The sequence below is a fragment of the Rhineura floridana genome, chromosome 6 (assembly GCF_030035675.1).
Source record: "Rhineura floridana isolate rRhiFlo1 chromosome 6, rRhiFlo1.hap2, whole genome shotgun sequence".
NCBI classification, from domain to species: domain Eukaryota; kingdom Metazoa; phylum Chordata; class Lepidosauria; order Squamata; family Rhineuridae; genus Rhineura; species Rhineura floridana.
Window position 1 is genome coordinate 21,172,250 of NC_084485.1, and position 19,244 is coordinate 21,191,493.

The 19,244-nt window shown below is 44.6% G+C and overlaps 1 protein-coding gene across 1 annotated transcript in view; it reads right to left on the reverse strand.

Annotated features, from left to right (window-relative positions):
• CIMIP1 (ciliary microtubule inner protein 1) overlaps window positions 1-5,137 on the reverse strand; it is a 49,357-nt gene extending 44,220 nt beyond the window's left edge. The window contains exon 1 of the mRNA XM_061630266.1: window positions 5,053-5,137. Coding sequence (XP_061486250.1) covers window positions 5,053-5,078 — 26 coding nt within the window. The 5' untranslated portion in view covers window positions 5,079-5,137. The remainder of the gene's footprint in view (window positions 1-5,052) is intronic.
• Between the last annotated feature and the right edge of the window lie 14,107 nt (window positions 5,138-19,244).

Here is a 19,244-nt window from a genome sequence, read left to right on the forward strand (position 1 = left end):
AATACAGCATTAAAAACAATTAAGAACAAGCTAAAATTACAAAGGGTGGGTCCTAAAAATACACGTCTTGGGTGTGTCAAAGGCCAGGGTAAAGAAATGCATCTTCAGCATTGACCTAAAACTGTACAATGAAGTTTCCAGATGCACCTCGGTAGGGAGGGAGTTCCACAACGTAGGGGTGACCACCAAAAATACCCTCTTCCGGGCCACCATCCCTCAAGCTTCCAAGAGTAATGGAACTACCAAAAGGGCCCCCTCTGCTGACCTCAACACCTGAGAGGACCTGTAGGGAAGGAAAAGGTCTTTCAGATATTTGGTACCTAAATCATAAATGGTGTTGGAAGTGGGCCAAGAGCAATGCCTGTTTGGGTTCTTTTGTTTGTATTGCAGAAGGAAGATAGAGTTAGGGTCCTCCAGCTATGCTGTTCTCTACCTAACTTCCTTCCATTGAAAACTGATATGCTCAGGGAAGCTGACCTGCCCCTCCTTCCTTTGTCCTCTTCTTCGACTGTCTGAGGAGAGAGGAGACATCTTTGTCTTTGCTCTCTCTCCTGAGCTGTGAGGGCAATAGCCAAGTCTGGGCATTGCGCCTCCAACTTAGTTAGCTAGTTAGAAGAACTAGGTATGCCTTTCCTGTCTACTATGCATTTCTATAAATAAAGTATCTTTTCTTATTTGACTAAGTCTTAAGTCTCAGTGATCTAAATGCAGGTTAAAAGCCTGCTACTTAGGTAAATACACATACTGGTACACACGCAGCTCAGACCACAGAGTATCTCTGCATATGTATATTTCCATAACAAATGGAACATGGGCAGGTTTGTCTAAATGGCATGGGGAACCTCCAGGGATAGAGGAGGATCCCCCTCTTCACACCTTCACCCTCAAACTCATAGAGGGCAGTAAACTGGGTAAACACTGACACACTGAAGGGGGCGGAGCTTGTTAGTGTGCCCCGTTGGATACCCAAAAGGACTAGAGAAGCTGTGGGCATGTCTAGTCTGTTGCTATTTTTGTGTAGGATTCAATCACAAGGAACATGAAAGGGATCTGCTGAAGGCAAAAGGGAGACCACTGTCTATCTGATTTTTACTATCTGATTTTGAGGTGGGTGGGTTAACAACAGAGCCTGGAAGATTACTTGAAAAAAGTAATAAATTACAGTTACAGTTACATGGCCCAAAAATCTGCTCTGGGCCAGGACAAATCATACACCCAAGGAAAGGGGAGGATATCTTCTACAAGATGCCAATGCTTCCCACTTAGCCCAAAGTTTCTGTTGGATTCAGGGTGTGTATAAGGGCATCTATGCACAACCAAAAGAGACAAAAAGCAAAGCAAAGAATAAATATCTGGGGGTGTTTATCACAAACTCTTCTCTGGGCCAAGACAAATCAGACACCCCAGAAAATGATAGGGTGTCCTCTATGCTATGCCAGTGCTTATGGCCGGTGCTTATGATCTATGTGGATTTTTTAAAAAATTGTATTGGTCTTCCCTGTTACTTACTTTGTTATAGCTCAATTATTATTATTTTTAAAAGCCATAGAAGTTGGTGACAGAAGGACTTGTGGCAGGGTCAACAAACAATGATTTCTTGAAGATGTAATTTCATAGATGACACTCTAAAGTATGCATGGGTGGCATCTCATAGTACATGCTCCCCAGATGCATGGAAGTATGATATGTGGTGCCCCAAATCATTTTCTAGGATGGACACTCCAGTTTCTTATTTTCTTTCCTCTACATATTTGCTATTTTTCTAATACATATATGCCCTTGTCTATAGCATACATACAAAAGAAGCTCTGAACTGGGTGGGAACCCTCTCCTGTATGCATGGATGTATGACTTGTAGTGCCCATAGCATGTTTTGGGGTGGGAACACGCAGTTCCTTATATACATTCTACATTGCTTGTTGTGCATAGATGCACGTATCCGTTTTGTGTGTGCACAAGAAAATCCATTCCAGGCAGGATGCAGTGGCATCTCGTTGAGGACACTCTCCCCGTTGCTCAGGTGAATGATGTTTCATGGCCCACAGCAGATTTTGGAGTGGTCACCCCAAATTACTTATTTCTCTCTACTTACTCTTCATTATTATAGTTCTGCACAGATGACCTTGTGAGTGCCCTGCAGCCAGCAGAAACTATAGGCCAGGTGGGAAGTACTGACATCTTGTACAGGCCACCCTCCCCCTTCCTGGGATGTATGATTTGTCCTGGCAGCAGGGGTGTAGTGGTCCAGGGGCTCAGGGAGTCCTAGACCCCTTACTTTTTGGGAAGTAGGGTCCCTATGTCTCTAGCATCATATGAGCTGATTGGCATGAAAGGGGAGTGTGCTAGTCACTGAGAAGAGTCTTCTAATATGCGTCCTTGTTCTTTCCTGCTGATTGGAGCCAATCAGAGTGAAAGAAGGCGAGTCACCCACTGAGAAGACTCTTTTCAGTAGCTAATACTCTCCCCTTTCATACTGATAGTCTCCTAGGGACATCAGGTGTTATGGGAGAAGGCATTAACAAGGACCTCAATCTCAACCCAGGAGCAAAATAAGGGGGAAGGGGGTCTGGCTGTGGCTGAGACTATCATGAAGGGACCCTGCACTTCTGAATTTGCCACTACACTACTGCCTGGCACAGTGCAGATTTTTGGGTGGGCACCCCCAATTTCTCATTGTTTTCTGCATATTTTTGTCACTTTGGATTGTGCATATATGCCCTTATCCCTGCCCTGCACCCAGCAAAAGCTCTGGGCCAGGCAGGATGCACTGGCATCTTGTAGAGGACACCTTCCCCTTCCCTGGGGTGTATGAGTTGTCCTGGCCCAGAACAGACTATGGGTGGGCACACCCAGTTAGTTATTTTTTATGATTTTATGACATCATTATGTATATATGAGCATTTCAGAAGCCTGATAATTTTGACTGAAGAAATTTATTGTTATTCTTGATGAGGAGAGTCCCCAGATCACAGCGATATATGATACAGGGTACTCCAACATATATTTTGGGGTTCAGAGACATAACTTCAGCTTGGAGTTACTGTAACTGGGAACTTTGAACTGGGAACTAGGAACCAACTTCAGTGTCATTATGTTATGTGAGACTGATGGAAGTTGTAGTCCAACAACATCTGGAGGGCACTATGTTGAAGACCCAACTCCCTTCCCACCTACCCATCTGTTTCAAACACATCCAGAAAAGTATGTCTCTTAAATTCTATGTCTGAGAGTGCATTCCTTTCAGAGGTAAAAATTGATCTGCAATCCTATATACTTATCCATTTAACTCAATGAGGCTTAATTTGGAGCAGACATATATAGGACTGGACTCTACCAGAATACATTTCAGAGGCGATACTTTATTAATGCTGTACAAACTACAACTACCAACTGCTGCTTATGTACATATATTGTCTCAGCCTAGGCTACCTCACAGGGTTGTTGCAAAGATAAATGGGGGAATGGCAATGGTCATGGCATTCACAAATCAAACTAAATCTGGGGAAGGGGGCACACACAATAAGATGTCTGACAGGTAGAATGTTAACAGGTGAAGCTTTCCCCATAATTGTATTTCCATAAAAAACAGGCTTACTTAGAGCTGCCAGGTGCAGGGCCTCAGACTGATCCTGTATCTTTAGGAGAAGAGAAAGTCAGCCAAGTGCAGGTGTACTTGCAACATTGTAATGGGAAAAACCACAAGGTGGAATTCTCCCTTCCCCCTGCACAACTTTTAAAGATACAGAAGACCTATTGGAGGCCAGGCCTGGCAACCAAGAGGTGTTTTGTATCTTTAAAAGTTGTGCAGGGAGAAGGGAGAATTCCACCATGTGGTTTTCTCATTACAGTGTTGCAAGAACACCTGCACTTGGCTGACTTTCTCTTCTCCTAAAGATACAGGATCAGTCTCAGGCCTTGAGCCTGGCAACCCTAGGCTTACTCCATTTAATTTCTACCTGCCCCACAGCTGTCCATAAGAGCCTGATCTCCTGCAATGCCACCCCTAAACCATGCAAAGAACTCAAGTAAAAAAAAAAAACACCAGAATTTGGGCAATTTTTTTTAAAAAACGAACATCTGCAACAGTATGGAATACAACATTCTCAGGCAAAAAGAAGCTATGAGACAGTAGACATAAAAACCCACACACGAAGCCTTGACAGAGAGCGACAAAAATACTCTGAGCATGAACATTTTCACATTTTAAATTTTTACTCATTATTGTTTTTGCTTATTTAATGCCTTGGGCCAGTCCCTAACTCTCAGCCTAACCTACCTCATAGGGCTGTTGTGAAGATACAGAAGGCAGAATTAAAATGGGGAAAAAGGAAACTAAGGCTGCAATCCATGTCTACTCAGAAGTAAGCTTTATTGGGTTCAATGGGACTTACTCCCAGGTAAGTGTGTACTCAATACACACTTGCCTGAGAGTAAGTCCCATTAAACCCAATGGGACTTACTTCTGAGTAGACAGGTACCGGATTGCAGGTTAGTCCTTGTATTACATGCATCAAATTTTACTTGCCTTAACCAGATTGATGCATTTGTACTATAAAAGATCGTATTTTTCTCTCCCCCCCCCACAAATTGGTACAGCTTCACCCAGTCCTTATGTTGCCTAATTAGTGCAATCCTATACCCAAGTTGATTTACCTGGGAGTAAGCTCCATTAAACATGAAGAGACTTACTTCTGAGTAGACTTGTATATATTGTACTGTAAGTCAGCTATACAATCATTTTTAATAAGTGCCTGTTTGGAACTCTTTGCATTTGTCATGGGGAGAAGGATTTGCATAAAAGAGCTTCCAGGGAATATCTTCCTCACAAGACGAAGATGCATTCTGCTTGTTAGGAAAAGGAAGGACAGGAAAGAAAGCAGCAGGTCTTTAGGACCCTGGCAGCTTGCTGCTACAACTTGTGCCTGCCACCCTGAAACTTTGGCTCTGCTTGCATCTCTCCGCTGTTAAGAGAGGGAGCTTTGCGCACCGCGCGCACACACACACACACACACGCTTTGCGCATCAAACACACACATCATCATCATCTCTCACCTCTGCAGCCAGTTCTTCTTGTCCATTTTGCCGATGCCTCTTTGCTGCCTCCTTGCCCTTCAGCTCTTTTCTCCCTCCACTCCTGTCCATTGTTAAACAATTGTTTTCTCCACCCCATTTCACTCTCCACCTCCTCCCTCGTTGCCTCCTAAGCACCCATAGAGCACGAGGGAAGAGCGACGCTGCACAGAAGCCCAATTTGAAGCACATGATTTTTATCTACAAATCAGAGGAGCAGAAGACTTCTCCCCCCAAGTAACGCCCAAAAGTAACACTGTAAATGTTAACATTACAGCTCAAACGTAATGAAGTTACTACTTGTTCTATTACCAGCAAAATGTAACAAAGTTACCTGCTTATTACTCAAAAAAGTAATAAATTACAAGTAACTTGTTATTTGTAACTAGTTACTTCCAAGCTCTGGTTAACAACAGGGGTGGGGAACCTTTTTCAGTCTGAAAGCCACTGTCCATCCATTCCCTGCCAGGCCTGTGAAGCAGGCCCACCCTTCATCCCTCCTGTGGCAATTCCTCAGCTGTCTCCTAGCAACGCAAAGCTGCCGCGCCAGCAGCAACAGCAGCTCCCGCTGCAAGCGGGAAACATTCACTCAGTGGTGGCTCTCGCCTGCTTGGCCCACTGACAGGAGCCCAGCTTCAAGCAGTGCCCATCCTCTACCCAGCCATCCTCTACCCAGAGGGAGGCCTGGGGAAGTGCCTGGGATGTCGCAGAAAAACAAACTCAACTTCGTGGCGGAAGATCAGATCTGGTAAATTCCTTACTTACCTAGCCTGGATGGCCCCGCCCCGCCGTTCTACCCAGCGACCCTCGTCCCCACTGGATGGCTTGTCGTGCTAAGGTTGCTTTGAGTTGAGTCTGCACCAACCAGCCAATGAAAGCCTTCTCAAATCGACCTCCTAATCCCAGTTCCCGGAAACTCACAAGCACCTGGGGCCAGTGCCCGGTTACAGGCATGATGAGCCTATGGTGTCACCCTTAAAAATACCCTGCCTTGTAGACCCTTCGCCTCCCCAAATGTAATCTGATCTCCCCCCCCATGTATTGCTGTAATCCCAGAGAGGGGGGCACATTCACACCACACATTTATTCCACTATTATTCCACTTTAAACAGTCATGGCTTCCCCCAAGGAATCCTGGGAACTGCAGTTTGTAAAGGGAGCTAAGGGTTATTACGGGCCCCTCACAGAGTCGCCTTATACTGAGTTAGACCATTGGTCCATCTAACTCAATACTGTCTACATTGACTGGCAACAGCATTCCAGAGTTTCAGACAGGGACTCTCTCCCAGCATACCTGGAGATGCTGGAGATTGAATTTGGGACTTTATGCATGCAAGGCAGATGCTCTACCACTGAGCTACAGCCCTTTCCCCAGTTCTCAGGACCCTTAACCAGTAGTGTAGTGGCATATTCAGAAGTGCAAGGTCTCTTCATGATAGTCACAACCACATCCTCCCCCCTTTTTTGCTGCTGCGTTGAGAATGATATCCTTGTTAATGTCTTCTCTCACAACAACAGACATCCCTAGGAGCTAATCAGCATGAAAGGGGAGAGTGTTAGCTTCTGAGAAGAGTCTTCTCATTGGCTGAGTCACTTTCTCTTACTCTGATTGGCTCTAATCTGCAGGAAGGGACAGGGAAGCATGTTAGAAGACTCTTCTCAGTAGCTAACACACTCTGCTTTCATGCTGATTGGCTTGTAGGGTGCTGAAACATAGGGACCCCGCTGGGACCCTGCTCCCAAAAAAGTAAGGGGTCTAAGACCCCCTCAAGACCCTGGACGACTACACCCCTCCTTTGGGGAAGCCATGACTGTTAAAATGTTATAAGAGTGCTTTATTGGCCCAACGCATGTAGCAGGACATACTCTTGATTTGGTTTTCGCAACTGGACAGGGGGATGGTGATCTGAATGTTGGGAGTTTTACATCAGTCCCTTTGTCATGGACAGATCACCGCTAGTTGAGGTTTAGACTTACAGCGGCTTTTCCCCTCTGCAAGGGTGGGGGATCTATTAAGATGGTCCGCCCCCGGAGACTGATGACTTCTGATGACTTTCAAAGAGCTCTGGGGAGTTTTCCGGCTGATAGGGCTGGCGCTCCTGTCGAAACCCTGGTTGAACTGTGGAATACAGAAATGACCCAGGCAGTTGACATGATCGCTCCTGTGCGCCCTCTCCTGTGTAGAGCTCATAAAGCTCCATGGTATACTCTGGAGCTGAGAGCGATGAAACAGTCTAGGAGACGGCTTGAGTGCAGATGGAGGCGAACTCCTGATGGATGCAATTATGCACTGGTAAGTGCCTATACTAAGTTGTAACTAGGGGTGGTGAGGGCAGCAAAAAAGCAATATTTTGCTGCCACTATTACATCATCCATCTCCCGCCCGGCGGAGCTTTTCAAAATTGTCCGAGGTCTATTGCATTCTGGTCCTAGGGACACGGTGGAGCCATCTGAGGCCCGCTGCAATGAATTTGCTAGGCACTTCCAGGATAAAATCTCTTGCATCCGCCAGGATTTAGACTCCAATGTTATAGCAGTTGAATCGAATGAGGTATCCAGAGCTCGGCCTTGTCTTGATTTTTTGGATGAGTTTCAGTTGGTACAGCTTGAGGACGTTGACAAGGTGCTTGGACTGGTGCATGCAACCACTTCTAGGTTGGATCCTTGCCCCTCTTGGCTGATAAAAGCTAGCAGGATTGGGACAGCCGGCTGGGCCAGGGAAGTGTTTAATGCCTCATTGCGAGAGGGAGTGGTCCCTAGCTGCCTGAAAGAGGTGGTAGTAAGACCACTTCTGAAGAAATTGTCTCTGGACCCAGAAAATCTTAATAACTATAGGCCGGTAGCAAATATTCCATTCCTGGGCAAGGTCCTGGAACGAGTGGTTGCCGACCAGCTCCAGACACTCTTGGATGAGACTGATTATCTGGATCCATTTCAGTCGGGTTTCAGGCCTGGTTTTGGCACGGAGACAGCCTTGGTCGCCCTGTATGATGACATTTGTCGGGAGAAAGACAGGGGGAGTGTGACTCTGCTGATTCTCCTTGATCTCTCAGCGGCTTTTGATACCATCGACCATGGTATCCTTCTGGGGATACTTGCTGATTTGGGAGTTGGCGGCACTGTTTGGCAGTGGTTCCGCTCCTACTTGGCGGGCCGTCTCCAGAGGGTAGTGCTGGGGGAGCATTGCTCGACATCCTGGGCCCTCCAGTATGGAGTTCCGCAGGGGTCAGTTCTGTCCCCCATGCTTTTTAATATCTACATGAAGCCGCTGGGTGCGGTCATCAGAAGTCTTGGAGTGCGTTGCCATCAGTATGCTGATGACACGCAGCTCTACTTCTCCTTTTCATCTTTTTCAGGTGAGGCTGTCAATGTGCTGAACCAATGCCTGGCTACGACAATGGACTGGATGAGAGCTAACAAACTGAGGCTCAATCCAGACAAGACTGAGATGCTGTTAGTGGGTGGTTCTCCTGACTGGATGGCGGATGTTCGACCTGTTCTGGATGGGGTTGCACTCCCCCTGAAGGAGCAGGTTCGTAGCTTGGGAGTTCTTTTAGAACCATCCCTGTCACTCGAGGCACAGGTAGCCTCAGTGGCACGGAGTGCTTTTTACCAACTTCGGATGGTGGCCCAGCTACGTCCCTATTTGGACAGAGAGAACCTCGCTTCAGTTGTTCATGCTCTGGTAACCTCTAAATTAGATTACTGCAATGCGCTCTACGTGGGGCTGCCTTTGAAGACGGTTCGGAAACTGCAGCTCGTGCAAAATGCAGCGGCCAGATTGATAACAGGGACCCGGCGGTCCGAACATATAACACCGATTCTGGCCCGCTTGCATTGGCTGCCTATATGTTTCCGGGCCCGGTTCAAAGTGCTGGTGTTAACCTATAAAGCCTTATACGGCTCGGGACCACAATACCTGATGGAACGCCTCTCCCGATATGAACCTATCCGTACACTACGCTCAACATCGAAGACCCTCCTCCGGGTGCCTACTCATAGGGAAGCTCGGAGGGTATCAACAAGAAAAAGGGCCTTTTCAGTGGTGGCCCCCGAATTATGGAACAATCTTCCTGATGAGGTACGCCTGGCGCCAACATTATTATCTTTTCGGTGCCAGGTTAAAACTCTCCTCCCAGGGATTTTAGTATGTGTTAAAATTGTTTTTTAACTTTTTTAAGAATTTAAAAATTTTAAAGATGTTTTAAATTGTCTAAATATGTGGTTTATTGTATTTGATGTATGACTGTTGTGAACCGCCCAGACAGCTTCGGCTATGGGGCGGTATATAAATTTAATAAAATAAATAAATAAATTAAATGTATGGTATGGATATGACCTTAGACTTGTTTACAGCTGTGCATGAGTTTGATACTGGATTCCAAAAGCAGGGAGCTACTATACTTGTAGAAGCTCCCTGTGCAGTCTGGAAGCCTAATTATGCAGGTTTCCAAATCATGCTGAAGAATTTCACTCCCCTATTCTTGGAAAGCTGAAAACAAGACTAAGGTGACAGGGCTGTGGGTCTTGGGGGTGGCAGCATTGTCTCCACTCTCCTTTGTGGGTTTGCAAATAGGGCACTTGTGCCAGTGCAAAGTCTGGATTGTGGCTTCAAGTTTTCTTTTTAATAGCAAAAGGGAGAGGGCTCCGTTACTCTGCCACCATGTAAAGGAAAGCACATCAGGAATAATAACAAGTAACAAAAGCACATGCAAAACTGCAAGCCAATTAGAACAAACTTCTCCTTTTCCAAAATGATGTTTCCCTTTTGAGAAAACCAGTTGGGGGAAAAAATTGTCAGCAGAAATGATTATACAACACCTAATAGGAATACTGATTAGGAGGAACAAATTGTGCACGAAAGCAAAGTGAGTAGCTAGAAGTTCCATATATTTCTGTACAAAAAAAACCTGGAAAGAATATCCTGACACTTTAAATCTTCCCTAGTGTTGATGGCAAGAGACTTATTGCCTTATTATCCCTTCCAATGCATGTATATAGGATGTTGGCTGATAAAATAGATCCATTGCAAGCAGGTCTGGTTGTTTAATGTTTAATGTTTGGACTACAAGATCATAGCTGCTGACAAGTCAGCTGAATCAATAGGTTGCCAGGCAACCAGGTGGCCTCAACCTCAGTTTAACCATCTGGTGTTTGCTCAGGCCCAAGCAACCAGGTGGCCTGAACTTCATTTAACCATCTGATGTCTGCTTGGGCCCAGCAAGTGGGATGCCAAAGCACTGAAGCTAATAATGCTTAGGAACCAAGCAGGAAACATGTGAGACATAGCAGGTGGCATGGGAGGGGTGATAGAAGGGAAGCGGAAGCAGATAGAAAGAAAGGTAGAGCTGGGTCAGGTCAAGGCCTAGGAAAGTAGAAGGAAGGAAGCATCCAGGAAATGGCAGGCGGAAGTGGAACGATCTGAGGGAAGTGTGCAGATGAAGGACTGGGAGAAGTTGGGGGGCAGGGCAAGGCCAGGGTAAGGAAGCAGCGGCAGTAACAGTGATGGCTGGTCCCCATTGGGACTGGTGGGGTGGAAAGCAACCACTGACAGGCAGAAGATCTTAAAGCATGGTCAGGTTGGCATGGGAATAGTTCTTCAGAGTTTGGGTCTTGAGCCATTTAAGACTTTAAAGGTAAGTACCATCTCCTTGAATTGGACCTGGAAGTGAACAGAGAGCCAATGAAGCTCTTTTAAAATTGGTATAATATGGGTAAACAGCATCATGCCACTCAAAATTCTGGCAACCATATCTTCTGCTAGTCTTCTTCATACAATACATACAACATATCCCCTCGCTGAATCGTCACCTTGTAGTGGTGAGTGGGCTTGTGTGTTCCAATGAACCCTATGAGCGATGCCATCGGGAGTCATGTACTCCCAGCAGGGTCACCCATGGCGGTAAGGTCAAGGGAGAGGAACCAGACAAAGAACGATCCAAGAATGGCCTCAACGGCGGAACAGGCGGAGGATAACAATGTGTATGTTACAACGGCTGTGAAGGCAGATGAGGGCTGCAGCAGATAAAAGACTTCCAATTGTCCAATTGATCCATGCCATTGGATCAAAGCCTTTTTCTGTGAAGATTGTGTGTTGATTGTTGTGTGCCGATCTCTGCACATAAAACAAATTCATGCACAGGCTTCTTCCAACCAAACCAAACCAAAAGTCCCATGGCGATCAGCGAATGGCAATGGGGGCAGGACTATGAAATCCGGAAGCCCCTAGTCATGGACCGGCACATGGGCAGTGGATACAGATTCAGTCGTCCTGGCTCAAGGACTGAGGCAGTTGTGTAGTTCGGCAGCTATATCCACGACTGAGCAGTCCTATTCAGGAACCACTCTGCTCACCCCGTATGGGGAGGGGGCTAGAAAAGGAGCCCTAAACATAGTCTGCCTCATCTCTCTCCCTGACTGGATTACCGCGTCCAGTGGGGTCACCACTTAGCGGTCGCAAAAGACAATTGAATTTTGGAACATGGAATATACGGACATTGCTGGACAATACAGATAGTGAACGTCCTGAACGCAGGACTGCCATCATTGCAAGGGAGTTGAGACGTTTTAATATTGACATAGCAGCACTCCAAGAAACTCAAAGAGCAGGAGAGGGACAATTGAAGAAAGAAAAAGGAGGTTACACCTTCTTCTGGAAAGGACTGCCTGAACAAGAATACAAATACATGGGGTAGGCTTTGCTATTAAAAATAATCTTGTGAAGCTCTTAAGAACATAAGAGAGCCTTCGGGCTTAGGGCGGTATATAAATAAAATAAATAAATAAATAAGAACATAAGAAGAGCCTGCTGGATCAGGCCAGTGGCCCATCTAGTCCAGCATCCTGTTCTCACAGTGGCCAACCAGGTGCCTGGGGGAAGCCCGCAAGCAGGACCCGAGTGCAAGAACACTCTCCCCTCCTGAGGCTTCCGGCAACTGGTTTTCAGAAGCATGCTGCCTCTGACTAGGGTGGCAGAGCACAGCCATCACGGCTAGTAGCCATTGATAGCCCTGTCCTCCATGAATTTGTCTAATCTTCTTTTAAAGTCATCCAAGCTGGTGGCCATTACTGCATCTTGTGGGAGTAAATTCCATAGTTTAACTATGTGCTGAGTAATAATAATAATAATAATAAATTTAATTTCTTCGTCGCCTATCTGGCCAATGGCCACTCTAGGCGACTTACAAAATTATTAAAATACAATTAATAAAATACAGTAATACAATAAAAACAATAGATCTACAACAACAATATTAAAGAAGTACTTCCTTTTGTCTGTCCTGAATCTTCCAACATTCAGCTTCTTTGAATGTCCACGAGTTCTAGTATTATGAGAGAGGGAGAAGAACTTTTCTCTATCCACTTTCTCAATGCCATGCATAATTTTATACACTTCTATCATGTCTCCTCTGACCCGCCTTTTCTCTAAACTAAAAAGCCCCAAATGCTGCAACCTTTCCTCGTAAGGGAGTCGCTCCATCCCCTTGATCATTCTGGTTGCCCTCTTCTGAACCTTTTCCAACTCTATAATATCCTTTTTGAGATGAGGCGACCAGAACTGTACACAGTATTCCAAATGTGGCCGCACCATACATTTATACAACGGCATTATGATATGGGCTGTTTTATTTTCGATACCTTTCCTAATTATCACTAGCATGGAATTTGCCTTTTTCACAGCTGCCGCACACTGGGTCAACATTTTCATCGTGCTGTCCACTACAACCCCGAGGTCTCTCTCCTGGTCAGTCACCACCAGTTCAGACCCCATGAGCGTATATGTGAAATTAAGATTTTTTGCTCCAATATGCATAATTTTACACTTGTTTAAAGTGCAGAAGTTCCTATTGGCATTAATGTACGACTCTCAGCTCTCTGGTTAAAACTTGCCAAAAACCAGCAGACAAATATTCTAAGTGCTTATGCACCAACATTAGATGCTGATGAAGACATCAAGGAAATTTTTTATAACCAACTGGACACCATCTTTTAAATTTAAAACATAATGGAAGCACCCTCGGTCAAAACACAGGCATCTCCTGGATTACGTAACTGTCCGTGCCAGAGATCGTTGTGATGTACTCCTCACTAGGGCCATGACGAGTGCCGATGACTGCTGGACAGATCACAGATTAATTCGATCCACTATGGCCATTAATATTGTTCCTCAACACAGGCTTCAAGAAAGAAAACCAAGGCGTAAAATGAACATCCATGCCCTTCAAGATCCTATTAAGTGAGTCTGCTTTCAAACAACTTTCAAAAAATATCTACTGGCGGAACTCCCTGAAAATGTTGAGGATCACTGGATTAAACTGAAGACATTCATTATTACAACATGTGAACAAACTATTGGATACCAAATTAAGAAACATCAGGATTGGTTTGATGAGAATGATAGTGAGATTGAACATATCATTGACAAGAAAAGGAAAGCCTTCCAGATATGGCAGAAAGACATTAACTGTGCTGCTAAGAAAAAAAATCTATGCCAGTGCAAAGGCTGAGGTCCAGAGAAGAACTAGAGAACTTAAGAACACCTGGTGGATAAAGAAAGCTCAAGAAATCCAGCATTTTGCCGATGCTCATGATGCACTGGGCTTTTTTAATGCCACAAAGGCCATCTATGGACCAACAAATTATGGTACAAATCCCTTATGTTCAATGGACGGTACCAAACTTCTTAAGATTAAAGAGTCTATTGCACTGTGCTGGAAAGAACATTACCACGACCTCCTATTGTGGCTGCCGAGGTCTTCTCGCAAATTCCACAACAACAAACTAGAGACAAGCTTGCAGTATCCCCTAATTTGGATGAAGTCAGGAAAGCCATCAATCAAATGAAGAACAGCAAAGCTAGTGGACCTGATGGGATTCCTGCTGAAGTCTTTAAAGAAGGTGGGCCTGAAATTACACAACAACTTCATAAGTTCATCGAAAATATCTAGATGAGGGAGGAGATCCCGGAAGACTTTAGGCATGCCATAATTATTACCCTTTTTAAGAAGGGTGATAGAACAGATTGTGGGAACTATTGAGGTATCTTTTTTCTTGCTACTGCAGGTAAAATCCTTGCAAGGATCCTCGTAAATCGCCTCCTGTCGATCTCAGGGGATGTCCTCCCTGAATCTCAAACTGGTTTCTGCCCTTCCAGGGGGACACTGGACATGATCTTCACTGCACTACAGCTTCAAGAAAAATACCGGGAGCAGAATCAACCTTTATATATGGTGTTTATTGATCTGACTATGGCCTTTGATCCTGTGAATCGAACTGCTCTCTGGACCATCCTTCTGAAAACTGGGTGCCCTGATAAATTTATGAATATTTTGTGACTCCTTCATGACAACATGACAGCAACAATTTTGGATAACAATGGCTTTCAGAGTGATCCATTCAGAGTTGGATCAGGCATAAAACAGGGATGTGTCATTGCTCCTACCTTATTTGCTATCTTCAGTGCTATGATTCTACACCTCATTGAGGGGAAACTTCCCACTGGTGTGGAAATCATATATCGAACAGATGGAAAGCTTTTTAATCTCAGTAAGCTGAAAGTAAAAAGTAAGGTAATGTCAACCTCTGTCGTAGAACTTCAATATGCCGATGATAATGTAGTCTGCATACATTCAGAGAAAGTTCTTCAAACTAACCTAAATGTCTTTGCAGAAGCATATGGAAAGCTTGGGCTCTCACTTAATATTATAAAAACCAAAGTGCTTCATCAACAGGTGCAAATTAGTCCCTCTGTAGCAGCATCAATCCAGCTTAATGGTGTGATGCTGGAGAACGTTGATCACTTCCCCTGTCTTGGCAGTCATCTCTCTGTAAAAGCTGACATCGACGCTGAAATTCAACATCATCTGAGGTCTGCGAGTGCCGCATTCTCCAGAATGAAGCGTAGAGTGTTTGAGGATTGGGATATTCGCAGGGAGACCAAAATGCTTATTTACAAAGCCATTGTACTACCTACCTTACTGTATACCTGTAAAACATGGACCATTTATAAACGCCACTCTCAACTTCTGCAAATTACTTGGGAAGACAGATGGAATAATGTTAGCATTTTGGAAGAAGCATGTGCCAGTGGTGGGTAGGGCCAGAGGCAAAGATAAATTTTATAGGCACAGTAGGTTAGTTTCTACACACACTCGCACACCCCACTCTATCCTTCATCCAGACATGCAACAGTCATGATCAGAGTTCAAGACCACACTCCAGCCAGGCCAAAACACTTTAAGAGGGTGCAAGATAGGGCTATTGAAGGGTGTGGCTGGGGAAAGTTGCAAAGACTAGAAAGAGAGGCCAGGAGGGCTGCATTTTGCCCCCAAACCTATGTTTCCCATCCAGTGGAGACTGGTGGCTCCGATGTCAGTGGGGCAGTGAATCCACTCTAGGTTTACTCCAAACTTTCAAGGAGCACCTTGGACATCTCCTTGAAAGTTCAGACTGAAATCTGTAGTGGATTCACTGCCCCACGGACAGTAGAGCCACCAGTCTCCACTGTCCTCACAGGTTCAGGCAGAAAGTCCCATGCATGGGGAAAATAAAGCACATGTTTCAAAGGACCTTCTCCAAAGTACAGAGTGATCCGTATGCCACAAACAAAATATAATAAATAGTTCTTGAAGCTGCTCAATCTCCTCAATGCATCTAATTTTGATTTCAGCTGGTACACAGTGCAAATATATGGCGTTAATTGATCTCTGGGCACACCACCATCTTGATATATACGCAGTTCTGCCCAGAATTTCTGGTGAAGGCTGTGCATGATGTAGAATGGAAAACTAAAAGACCCTACATCAAATAAAAACATCTAGCAATGCCTATTTGTTCACCATCAGTGATGAAGCTTCAAGACATTGCTTTCATTTTGCCAGTTTTGTGTTCCAGCAGCAGAATATATTCTGCATTGCGAACAGCTTGTAGGTATTATGAATGGTATTGTGTTGTTGTTGGGGGTGGAGCCAGAGCGTGGAAAAGTTACTTTTTTGAACTACAACTCCCATCAGCCCAATCCAGTGGCCATGCTGGCTGGGGCTGATGGGAGTTGTAGTTCAAAAAAGTAACTTTTCCACGCTCTGGGTGGAGCCCAACCACGCAGGGACCACAGTCCTCTTCCTTGTGGAATGCTTTAAAAATCACTTTCTATACTCTTAAGAATTTTGGAATATAAAAATCCTGACAAGCGGCTTAAGGAAAGGGAAAGATTTTTCAACAGAACCAGAATAGCTATTCAATGTGGCACTGGGTGGATACATGGAAAAAAGCAAATAATCACGTAAAATCCAACCTGCCCATGCTTGTGTCTCCATCCTTAAAATGCCTGAGCATAACAGAGCACATTTGAAGGTATTCAGATGTCCATGGCTGTCTCCAGGCTTGAGAGGGTTCTGGGCAAAGTGCCTTCTGGCAGTCTCTGTCTATAGGCCTTTGGGGGGTTACCCAGTGGTGGTCATGGCGGTAGCTGCAACTCGGAAGTCAGCAGCAGAGCAGGAATCAGTGCTGGGCAGGTAGGAATACAGGATGCTGCTTTATGCCAAGCAGATAATTAGTCCATCTAGCTCAATCTATAGAGCCTGGTAGCACCTCTCCAGGGTTTCGGAATGGGCGTTCCCTGCCCTACCTGGAGATGCCGTGGATTAAACCTGGGACCTTCTACATGCATAGCAGATGCTCTGCCACTGAGCTAGTTGAATCTGGCCTTTACAGTAAGTTGACAGAAAACTTATAAATCTCATTGATTTCAGTGGAACGTGTGTTTTGTTGGGAATAAACGAGCTTGCATGCTTTAGTACAATTGTAGGGAAATACACCTCAAGCTAGATTGAGGACAACTCTACATTTGTTGGCTATGATGTCACTTCCTGTTTACCAGTTGTTTTTCTTCCTTCTGTTTCTCCTCCTTTGTTGCCTTTTGCATATTCACCATCAGCCACAGGAGAGAACAGCCATGAGGGCTGTTCTAACAGAATATTTTATAATATGGACTGAACTTACTACCTACTGTACTTCTACATTTTCTGTCCAAGCTGTAGCCTGTATAACCAGAACACATGAAAGGTCATGAGTAAACTTCTTCTTCTTCTTCTTTTTCTTCTTTTCTTCTTTTTGCCATAAGTTGTAATTGACTTGAAGGCATATAACAGCAACAACAAGTCTGTGTGAGGGAGAAGTGAGCTGGTTAGAGCTCAATTCCATTTTTGCCATTTATACTCTGCTAGAGATAGAACTACAAAAGTGTTTTATCTCACAAAATCCAATATATTTGAGCCTCAGTTGCTGCTGTTGTTGTTTGATGCAAACAAGTTAATATAAGTGGTATCTTATTTTATAGTGTGAAGTACTCCTGTTCAGGGTTCCACCCAGCCATGCCCTTTCCCCAGAAAACTCTATTCCTTTCCCTTCCCCCTCACCGCTTTCTGTTTCCCACCCCAACAGTCAGCCAACATTTTGTGCCCATTGAACAGGTTTGGTCCTCATTGGGCTGTTTTTTGGGAGTTATTGTTTTTGTTTTACTTCTGAAAACCTTGTGACTTCCCTGAGCCTGCTGATACTGCTTTCTTGTGAATGGATGGTGCTTTTTTTTTTTTGGCTACATAAGCAAAGATGTTCACATCCTGAACACTGGGGAAAGAGGGAATGATGAAATGAGTTCCGTTTCCCTGTTGTTTTGACGAGGTCATTTGATTGTGTCTTCATTTGTGACTATTTCACATATCATGCAGCAGGAGGCCTAGACAGAAACATAGGAAGCTGCTTTATACCGAGTCAGACCATTGGTCCGCTTGTTTTGTATTGTCCACAGTGATTGGCAATGGTTTTCCATCATTTTAGACAGAAGCCTTTCCCCAGCCCTACCTGGAGATGCTGTGGAATCAAACCTGGGACCTTCTTGCTCTACCACTGAACTATGGACCTTGTCCTAGATTTCAGTGTGCACGTGACAGGAAGTTAAAGATCATTATCATATGCGACTCATGGAATTGTAACTGCACTGACTGATAAAAGGAGCTCTATGGGAAAAAACAATGTTAAAAATGTCATGTATTAGCATGTTATTAAGCAGTCAAAAGGGAGTGATTAATCTTCATTATCTCGCAGAAAAATCTTTGCAAATAAACAAAGACAGGATTTTTTTAGCAACTCATTTGTAATCCTCAATTTGTTTTGTGTGAGGCTCCATTGTTGCTCTCATTTCCTCTTACTTGTGCAGAAGCCAGCGTGTTACATATATAATTTAGGAGAATATCTGGACTCTGAGCATGCACCAAGGAAATAAATGGGCATCCTGTCATTAGCACCAATTAGACCCAGATCAGAGTTTTAATGACTGCAGAATAATGTGCAACTATTTGGGGCACATGAGCCAAAACTGCTTTTCATTCAAAGGACCAAACCTGATTTAATTCCTCCAAAACAATTATTTGTGCATATTTGGGAAAAGCATCATACACTTGATGAAACCCTGTTCAAATTAAGAAGCAAGTCCTATTCAGCTCTTCCTAGGAATCCAAGGACAGAAAAACTTTAGGAAGGTTGAATCCTAGGCACAAAACCAAATTCAGGGCTAGCAGGAAAGAAGGAAACTCCCTTCATGACTGCCAAGTTGGTCAGATCGAGGAGCTAAGCTGACATTAGCAGCGTCCTAGGACCAGCTGTAATTTTATTGGACCCTTATATCACCTGTGTTTGGCTGGGCAGGTACGTGCAATACCATCATTTGACCATCTATTGTGTTGGTTGTGATGTTCCATGCTGCTGTGTAAATAACTGGTGCTTTCTCTTCTGGCAATCTTCCACAATGGCACAGAATAAGGCACCTAAGTCTCACTATGACAGTAAATTCATATTGTTTTCACAGCTACATTCTTGGAACATGGAAAGGCCATCGCTCAGAAGTACAGCATCCCATGTTTGGTTCCCAGCATCTCAAGGTAGGGACAGGAAAGACCCTACCTCTGAAATCCCGGAGAGCTGCTGCCAGTCCGTGAGCTAGATGGTCCAAAGGTCTGACATGCTATAAGGCAGCTTCCTGTGTTGCTTCCTAACACATCCCTGAATAAAAAAAATATGCAACCTATCAGTGCCATTTGAAGAACCAAAGATACGTTTACTACCAGTGCAACTTGGTGACTCTCAAAGATACCACTCATCTTGAGAACATCCAGGCT